Genomic DNA, 10,092 nt, shown 5'->3' with positions numbered 1-10,092 from the left:
TTGGGAGCCAGTTGTGGCAGATGTGGTGGTGGGCTACAGGTGAGATGATGTTTATATTGGGCCATTTTAGGCCAGGAGAACACATATTCCAGGAAAAGCAGATGTGAGGGCCCTCTGCCTTTCTCCTGTTCCTAGAAGAATGGAGTAGGACACTTGGGGAATGCCTTTGAGTCTGAGTCAGCTCTGCTGTTCTCAGGGCCTGGCCCATGTAAACAAATCAGAGCTGTCCCAGCTCCTCACTCCGTCCGTGTGTCCCATTTACCTTCATACATCAGAAGCCATCTGATACTAAAATACTCCAAGTGCCCTGAGAGATGTGCTGGGAAGTGCAGAGTGCATGGGATGGAGGATAAATCAGACCTGAAAAGGGCAGCTGTGACAGTAACCTTGCCCTAGGCTGACAAAGCTGGAGACGAAGAGCTGGCTCTGGCTGGCTCCAGCAACTCCCATTCACTGGTGGATTTAGATTTTTTTGGTTTTGTTATTTTTAAGAAAAAAACATGACTGCATGGTGTGTGCTTCATCCCCTCCCCAGGGACAGCTCAATAAACTGCTTGTTGTCTGTGCTAGTTGTTAAAGCTTCAGCGAGGTGTTAAAAAAACCCGACAAACCCCCACAAACACTCTACTAGCACAAGAGCTTACGAGCTCTTGCAGCTGCGTGTGAGGTTCTCTTATGGAAATAAAATTTAAAAAAAAAATTCCAAAGCCGCAGACTTCGATCTGGAAGCTGAGCTGGATACAGCATTATTTTTAAACAAGCCACCCTTCAAAGGCTGCTTCTCCCTTTGGAAAAGGATGGTGTTGGTTGTTTATTTTCTCTTCCAGGAGGTTTTGCAAGGCAAATGTTTCACGGAGTAGTCCCACCTCTCCCAAGGGATGGGGTCTCACCCAGGGCTGTGCTCAGAGCCAACTCATTGTGGGACTGCCCTGGGCCATCTGTGTGCTGGTGACACTGGTGGCACCAGTGACAGCCACAAGGTTGCTGGGGGGTCGGTGGCAGAGAGCACACCCAGTAGCACACGAGTGTGCAGAGAGGGCTGCAGGCTTTATGTAGGGACAGCAACCTCCCACCTCAAAAGCTTCGACTAATGGGGAGCGGGGAGGTCAAGTCTAGTCGAGTTTGGAGTATGGCTGGTGATCCCTGCCGGATATTCAACAGCATACTCAGCTTCAAAAGATCTTAATCTAGTTAGGAACAGCAGAAAGCAGCAATTAGCACATTGCTGATGAGCAGCTCAAAGGAGCTGCTGGAGAGCAGGATTTCATTACCCAGCCCATCTTCTCCCAAGCAGCAGGGAGCTTTTGTTACTCAGACTTGGCAAATTTTCTAGAGTTGAAGAAGCAGTGAACCATGAAACCCCCTTTGGTGGTTTGTTGTGGGGTTTTCCCAAGCACAAACACCAGGCCCCTGCCCTCAGCTCAGGCAGGCACTAAGGGGATGCTGCCTTCCCCAGGATATCCACCTTCACTAAATCTCCCTCAGGGATGCTGTCATTGACAGCGTGGGGCTGATGCTGGGGCAGAGCCAGCAGAGCAAGTGAGGGACCAGGACAGGCCCTGTCAGGGTGGCTCCAAACACCCAGCACTGCCGACAGTGTAAGCTGCTCACAGACCTTCCCATCTAGGAGTCTCTGGTTTTAAATGTCCAAGTTTCTTTATTAACCTGAGTATAACAAATATAACATGTACACAGTATAAAAATGAACACGGAACCTGACAGATGTACAGGTACAACACAAATACATGAACTATACAACGACCAGTTCATTGAATGATAATAATATATTAAGCATTTCATTGCTTGGAAAAAGCAAGTTTTGATCATAAAAATTGTATCCTGTACCACTGAAATTATACAAAGTACATTCAATACTGAAAAGTGACTCAACGGAGCAGGACCAAGGCATGGCCTGACTGCTTAGTGTTACCTCGGGCCAAGACTGTACAAAATGAATCCAGACGCTTTGCTGGGATGAGTCTTAAGAACTTAGCAATTAAATTAAGAAGTACAAAGTGTTTCAGGGAGGGTATTCTCTTAAAAGAATGTGGAACGTGCTTTCGGCAGGACCAACAGGCTTCGGCAACATGCAGAGGACGCAGCCTGGCACAGCTCTACGCGGGCTCCGAGTTGATGGGTGGCAGGTTTTGGTGCTTGAAGTACTGCACGACTTGCTGGGGCAGCTCTGCCAGCACAGCTTTGGCCAGGGTCTCCTTGGGGACCTGTGAGCCAAAGAGAACAAACACCAGTGTTAGAACAGCCACAGGGGACCAACCAAGCAAACACAGCTGGGCTGTCCCCAACTCCAGGTCTCAGCATTTCATTTAATACCCTCCAAAGTCCACTGGTAGCCAGCATTTTACACACCTGGGATTATTATATTCTATAATACCCCTTCCCTCCAGAAGATAATACACTGGTAGGGAGGAATAAAACATCCTGAGTAGGTCAGAGAAAACAGGTATGAGTAGCAGGAGGTGAAATAGACACTGATTAGTTGCAAAAAAGAGGAAGATAACCACAAGCTGCATCCTTGGCAATCAGTCCTGTGCCAGCAACCCAGAGCTGTCTCCTCGTTGACTGCAAGGGACCATCCCACAGAGGGGATGAGCAGGGCCAGTGCCAGCATTGCCCCTTCCTACAGGGGACCAGGGGGCACAGGGCTCATCCTTAGGGCAATTCAGCATGAAGCCCTTGGGGTGTGGCATGTGTGCTGGATGAGGCCTGAAAAGGAGACACCAGCACAGGACTGTGGAGAGGGACATGAGCCCAGTGCTGCCTCAGCTTGCTGCAGGAACCCAGACCACACTCTGAGTCACTGGTGTTTGCTCCCACCTGTGTGACAATGACAGGAGGTGGAGAAACAGGGGGATGCACAGGTGGAGCCCACTACAGAGATGCAGAGCACTGTTACTCCTCCTTCCAGCCTGCAGTGCTGATTTACATGATCTGTGCTGGAGCATCCCTAAGGGATGGTGAGACAGGGTAAAACAGGCAGGTACCTCTTGCCTCTGCCTGCCTCAACTATGGTTGCTCCACTTCCAGGGTGATTTCCAGGCTTGACACCCCATTTCTCCTGTGCTCACCTCCCCGCTGCCCTCACTCACATTGCGGAAATTCCGGAAGGGCACGAACTGGACGATGTCGCGCACAGCCTCCTCGCCGGTGTAGGAGTGCAGCACCCGGCTGTCCCCATCCAGGAACTCCATGGCAGCAAAGTCAGCATTGCCCACGCCCACGATGATGATGGACATGGGCAGCTTGGATGCCTGCACCACGGCGTGCCTCGTCTCGTCCATGTCGCTGATCACCCCGTCCGTGATGATGAGGAGGATGAAGTATTGCTGTGGAGGGGAGAGCAGAGGGTCAGAGCCAGAGAAATGCCAGTGCACCCTCACACTGCAGCCAGGACCTGCAGGCTGTGAGTGGCCAGGGTGCTTCACATGTCCAGGGGTGGCAGATCCCCTGGGGATTTGGGATTGAGGTTCACTGTTTCTCAGGACAGCTGGCATCACTCCCTTTAGCAGAACCCAGAAACTCAGGTGTTCCTATTCCCCCTGGTTTTCGAAAGATCTTCAACAAACAGCAAACCAGCTCCCACTCCAAATATTTTTCTGAATTACTGATTTACTGTACTAAATGACACAAAAAACCCAACCTCTAAACTGTACAGGGCTTCTGTGTCAGGGCCAGGAGGAGTTCAGGGCTGAGACATGAGCCCAGCTGGGAGATGAACACCCCACACACAGTGGGGTGTTTCTTGGGGTGCTCCCCATCAACATATCCCTGCACTGATGGGATCATCTGTTCTGCACTGCCAGGCTGTGGGGCCATCCCATGCTCAGGGCTTGTCCATCTCCTGTACAAAGCCACGGGAATGGGAGGTACTGAGGAGGGGTGCAGAGGGTACCAGTAAGCTGGGGGAGGACAGAGCAGCAGCATTAGAACCAGCTCCCCTTCCTTTGGGAAAAGGAGGGCACCAGGGCCAGTCCTGCAGAGCTGGGGGAGGATGGATGGACAAACACACAGACAGATGGACAGATGGTCCTGCTGGGCTCAGTTCAGCAAATATGGAGCATGTGGAACCCCCAAAATCCCATCTCCTCCATCTCCAGAGAAAGTCATGGCTCAATTTTGGCACATTACAGAGCTTGTGTGTGCTGGAGAAATGACGAAAACAAGCACTTAAGAGCATTAAAGCCCTTTGTTCCTCTCCTCATTCTTTCCATTTCCTCTGAAAACCACTAGTGCAGCATCCTGGAAAAGCAAAAGAGGGAGTGCTGCCTTAAGCCTGTTTTTCTGGTCTTCCTCCAGTCCACATCTCCTGAAACCTCCACTAAGTTTCATTTCTCTTGATGCTCTCCAATGCTAAACTCCAAGTACAACCAAGGCTGGGTTGAGCTTAAACACAACCTGAGGACACAGGTGAGGAGGTTTTCCCAAGCCAGACCCTTCCCCTCTCCAGCCCCCTTTGATGCATTAGCCCTGCCTGCACAGCATGGCCCAGAGCTTAGTTTTTTCCTAAATATGAACTTTTGAGAGCAAATCATTGTGAAACATAAGTCTGTAGAGCAGGACTGCAACATCTGAGTCTGGAGGGTAAGACTAAACTTCAGTAGAAGACCTGCACTGGTTGTAGCTGGAAGCAGGACTGGGACCTGACCCTGTGGGGGAACCAGAATGGGAGGAAGAGCACAAAACCTTGAAGAGAGCAGCTGATAATGAATTTAAGCTGATTCTCCCCTTCCCTCCCTGGCCTCTCTGCTGGAAACATAAAAAAAGGGCTATTTCCCTTTGTTCCCTTTATTCTGTGAAATCTGTAACAGGATCAGAGAAAAATGCTGGAAAGTATGCAGGAAAAGGGGTGGGGAGGCAGAGCTCATCAAATGTTTATCACAACATATTTCAGAGGTCAAGAGGAGTAAGAGCTGATGCTGGGGATCAGCCTCAAAGCCCAGGGGAGCAGTGGGCACTGCTGGAGAGCATCAGTGGGAGGTTCCCCAAGAAGCGATGACAATTTTGGTGGTGTCAGCAAATGACAGTGGGACAGGGGTGTTGGTGGCACCTCCAGGCTCCAGCTGCAGTACCCAGCCAGGGTGGCACCTCTGCCAAGCCACAGAGCTGCTGGTGCACAGGGACCAGGCTGAGGGGTCCATCGCACACCAACCCAGCAGCACCTGCCTCTGTTCTCCTCTTCTTGTTGTTAAAATGGCTGATCTCTGCATCCATGTGGGCTCCTGGGATGATTCCTGAGCCGTCTGCTAACCATATCAGCAATTAGGCTCAGGGGGGTGAGCAGGACTTGCAGGGATTAGGCAGCATTAAACAGCATGAGGTAAGAAAAGGGGTGGTTTGGATGCTGAGACCCTGCTGGAAAGGTGAGTTTTAATTCCCCAAAGCTTATTAATCCTTCCCCAAGAGTCAAATAGTGTAATATCCCTCCGTCCCTCCCCCAGCCCCAGGATGTTTTAGTCTCCCATCCCTTAAGAGCTGAGGGCTCTGTTTGTGATCTATGTTGCCATGGAAAAACTACGAGTTTTTTTGGTTTTATTTGAAATGCTGGGAGCGAGCAGGAGCAGGAGGAAGGAGGGCAGGCCCAGGCAGCCACTGAAACCATCAGCACCGAGGTGGCTTTGATGCACGAGCTGAAGATGGGATGGAAGAGGAGAAGACCCCGGGGGAGTGAGATCCCTCATCAATAACGCTTTGTGCTGCCAAAAAACCACCCGAGCCAAGCCAGGCTTGCCTCTGACGGCACTATTAGTGCCCATTATTTAAAATCTCCCTTGATTAAACTATTAGTGCCAGCAGAGGGGTGCAATTTGCATACGATTAGTGCCTCTGCTCAGTGCTGAGCCCGTGGGCTCTCCCTCCCCCACTGACAGCAACAGAGAAAATGAAAAAATGAGGAGCGACCTGGATTTGTGCTGAATTAAACCAAATTCAGTATTTACTTGTGCCTGGAGCTGGGAAGAGCAAGGGACTCACAGCAAGGCTGGAAAAGGTCCTCCTGGGAAAGAAGTTTCAAGTGTGATCCTGCTTTGTTCCAGGCAGGAATCAGGGAAGCTTTTACCCCAACATCTCCTGTCTTGCAAATGCTGATGCCGAAGCTGAGCTATTTTGGCCAGCAAAACCCAGGGCCAGGTCTGCCATCCTCCATGGGCAGGTTTCTGCCACAGGGACCCAAGGGAGCTCTATCTTCCTGACTTTAGATGCTCTTCACAGCCTTAAGAGGACACCCTGGTTACCACTGGCAAGGCTGGACCCACAGAGAAGGGAAAGACATGAAATCCAGCTCAGGCTTTGTGTTCCCCTGCCCAAAGCCATCAGCATTGCCATCACATCATGGAATCTTAGGGACTTACAGATGCAGTTTCCTGTTGGGTGGCTTGAGCTGCAAAACGGGCCACGTGGTTGATGATGGGGGAGAAGTTGGTGGGTCCGTAGAAGCGGATGTGGGGCAGGCAGGCAGAGTATGCTTGGACAATGCCCTCCACACCTTCAGGGAAAGCAGAGAAACCAGGCATTACAGAGTGCCACAACTCTAGACCACAGCAAGCCCGAGTAGGAATCACTAGCTCATGCTGTCATGGAGCTGAAGTCAGATCTATTCCTGCCCCTTCCCACCTGATTCATCCAGATCCATGAATTTCTTCCACCCCAAACTTCTGAATACCCAATCTTTGCTCTTCAGTCACTTTGCAGTGGGTCCTCAGACCTGCTGAGGTAGGGAAGCCCTTGTAGTGCCCACAGTCAATGAAGGCATTCCTTGGGATTCTGAAAAAATCTCAGAATCAGCCAAGGAGGAAGAGCAAAAAGAAAAGCAACTCCTGGTCTCTGAACATAACCAAAAAACAGATAGAGAGGGTCCATGGTCCCCATACCACCTAGGATTTGAGCAGTCCTTCAGCCATCACCATGAGCAGCTCTCAGCTGCTAAATGGAGTGTTAAGTTTGAATTCCCCATCTGCTGAACAGGCCCTGTGTTTCTTGCAGCCTCGCTGGGGAGCAGACGGCTGGTAGGACACACCAGACAGCAGAGCGAAGGCGGATTTTACACAGTCTGAATCCAGTTGCATTTTACCCTGGGCCTTCCTACACACCCCCAAATTTTCTGTGCTTTCCTCTGAGTGTGCCTTTGGCATGTGCACTGCTTCACTGTTCATATCTGTCTCTGAATGTGCTTTGAAAAATTCCCATGATGACAGAATCACAGAATGGAAGGGTTGGAAGGGACCTTAGAGAACATCTAGCTCTGACCACACTGACATGGGTGCTGATGCCACCCTCTAGATCAGGTTGCTCAGGGCCCCATCCAACCTGGCCTTGAACACCTCCAGGGAGGAAGATGTTATTGAAGAAATGCAGAGGAAGGACAGAAGGCACTGATGGCATCCAAAGAGTTCTGACAACCTGGCAGATGCTTACCTGAACAGAATGGATTCCTGGGATTGAAGTTAATGGCAAACTCATGGGACACCTGTGGAGAAGAAAAGACCCAAATTAACTTGGAGGGCCAGTACAGGGCAGGCAGCTCACTATCAGTTTAGCTGATGCTGCAGGGTTGGTTTAGGTGTGATGCTGCCCTGGACCACAACCAGGTGGTCACAGTTATGGTCCATCCTGCTGAGTCAGTGACACCTCCCAGCCCTCTGCTACCCAAACAGCAAACACAGACATGGTCAGGGCTGAGCAGCACTTGAGGGTGCAGTTCCCCAGTTCCCTCATCATGGAGCCTCCTGAAGTTATCACACCACATATTCTCCTACAGTTATCAAAGCAGGTTTGTCCATGTGGCTTCCCACTGGCTGCCCAGAGGGGAAGCAGGCAGAAGGGATGCTCTCAGCCAGTTGTGCCACCTCACCAGTCACTAGGAGAAATTACTCCATCCTATTACAGGTCATAAAAGGAGAAAACTCAAACACATCACAGGGAGTCCCAGTTCTGGCAGCATCTCCATTCCCCCTCTCTCTGCACGAGGGTGAAAGGCAGCATGGGAGAGGTGATGTGAATGCTTGGGTGTGATGGAGAGCAAGTCCCAGCACAATCCAGGCTAGTTTTCATTGCCCATGAACACATCCCTCCACCACAGCACGTCCAAGATCCTTTAGCTTTTCCACCACCTCCTTTCAAGCTGAGGCTCTTGCAAAATAGTCTTATGGGTCCCTGGCAAGAGCAGACAGCCCTCCCACCTTGATCCCTGGCCTGTTGCACTGGACTGCAGTTGCTTTGAACTTGTCTCTGCCAGCAAAGGCAGAGCAGCTCAGTCGCCTGGCTGCAAGAGGGGACTCCAGGATTCCAGAATGAACCTTTCCAGAGCTGGTGTGGGGCAACAGCTCTCTTGTGGAACAGCCACCAGATGTGTGGGGTTAGACATTCCTCACTCTGCTCCCTGCAATTTAGACACTCCAAGAAGCAAACAGACTCCCAGGAGCATCAAGGTGTGCAACTGCCTCATATAGCACCTCTGAAAGTGGAAGGGGTGGTTTGGGCTTTCATGCCACCAGCTCAAGGACTCTGAAACAAAAACCTCCCACCCTGTTCGTGCCAGCGTTACAAAACCAGGATATTGTCTCCCTCTTGGAAGGGTGGAGGTTTGCTGAGCCTTTCAGCAAGGGAATTGCCTCGGGACATGCATATTCCCAATGCTAGCAAAACGAGTGTCCTCTGAAGTGCCCTCTGAAGCCAGAGTCCTCCCGGGGCTGCAAACGCAACACATGTCTGATTCAGACTTTCCAATTATGCTGGGCATTGTGTTGAAAGCAGCAGAAACTATTTATACAAGAGGCTGTGGGGTGGGAAATAGCAACCAAACAAGAGTAAAGTCAACCAAAAGTCTTCCCCGTGCTGCAAAGCTGATGGGCTGCTGGACCAGAGATCAGCCACAGCCTGCTCAGGTCTCTCCAAGCCTGCAGAGCACAACCAGTGACACTCACAGCCAACAGGTTAGAGTCAATCTGAGTGCATGGCCGTGTTTTGTGTACACCCCTTCTCACAGAAGCCTTGAATTTGGGCAATATACCCAAATTCAATTGATTTGCAGTTGTAATGAGCTTGCTTCCTTTTTTTTTTAGATGTTCAAAATTCTGCCACAAGTATTTATAGACAAAGCAGGCAGAAATATTTCCATGTTTTGCACTGCAAAAGAGAAGTTTCTCTTTCTTTTAAGAAGCAAGGAAACAGTTTGAAGCTGTGTTCCTCACGCTCTACAGAGCAGAACCCCTACGTGACAGAATTGTTGCAAAACCTCCTCTGAGTTTTTATGAATTTTACATATATACAAATATATATCTGTATCTATATATCTGCTAAAAAAAATCAACAGGAGAGCTTCAAAATAACAAAAAAATATAAAAGAAAGGATCTCATTCCCTATTCAGCTTGTACTTTGAAACAGTTAAGGTCTGTGGAGCCCAGTTAAAGGTATGTGGAGCACCTACAGGTATCCCATTCCACAGTAACTCACAGGGAGAAACTACTGAACCATCCCAAAGGGTACAACCAACCTCACAGATGGTTCTCTGCCACCTCCCCAAGGAATCCCACCCCTGCCATGATTCAATCTCCCTATATAAATATATAAAAGGCAAAAGGATAGAAAATCCTGGGGGTCGCACATTGGTGAAGCCGCCAGCTTCCTCTGGCTGATCCCATCTCCCAAATCCAGGTGACCAGCAGGGCTCCAACATTAAGAGTCCCCCTCTCTGCTGCCTTGCCTTTGCTCATCCCCCAGAAACCACAACCCATCTGCTCCCCTCTCCTGTTCCTTACTAGGAAACCACTTGAGGCTCTCGACAGAGCTGTTACACGGCAAGATGTTCTTTGACATTTCCAACGAGACTTTTGTGTGCAAAACATCTCGCTCCGACGGGCGCCGGGGAAGCGTTGGGGGAGCCATGGCAACAGGAGCACAAAGCACCATTTATACCTCTTGTATCTCTTGGCAATCTTTACTTGGGTCTGTGGTCCCTGCTTTCTGTCCGCCGCCACACAGGGCACAGGTTTTCATAAAGAGCTGCTGCTTTGGCTTTAAAATTACCAAACGAGCCTTGATGGCCAAAAAATCTTGAATGAGGGAGTGGAGTTAGTGAT

The 10,092-nt window shown here is 50.1% G+C and overlaps 1 protein-coding gene across 2 annotated transcripts in view; it reads right to left on the bottom strand.

The window, feature by feature from the left end:
- Positions 1 to 1,637: 1,637 nt before the first annotated feature.
- Positions 1,638 to 10,092, bottom strand: part of CPNE2 (copine 2) — a 41,848-nt gene continuing 33,393 nt past the window's right edge. For both annotated transcript variants that reach the window (XM_085071560.1, XM_085071561.1), the window contains exons 13-16: positions 7,429 to 7,480; positions 6,366 to 6,499; positions 3,108 to 3,344; positions 1,638 to 2,222 (exon numbers count right to left, since the gene is read on the bottom strand). In XM_085071560.1, coding sequence (XP_084927686.1) covers positions 2,115 to 2,222; positions 3,108 to 3,344; positions 6,366 to 6,499; positions 7,429 to 7,480 — 531 coding nt within the window. In that variant the 3' untranslated portion in view covers positions 1,638 to 2,114. The remainder of the gene's footprint in view (positions 2,223 to 3,107; positions 3,345 to 6,365; positions 6,500 to 7,428; positions 7,481 to 10,092) is intronic.

Source organism: Lichenostomus cassidix, chromosome 11 (genome assembly GCF_008360975.1).
Source record: "Lichenostomus cassidix isolate B80296 chromosome 11, HeHo_3.0, whole genome shotgun sequence".
NCBI lineage: Eukaryota > Metazoa > Chordata > Aves > Passeriformes > Meliphagidae > Lichenostomus > Lichenostomus cassidix.
This window is presented reverse-complemented; position numbering and strand designations above follow the sequence as displayed.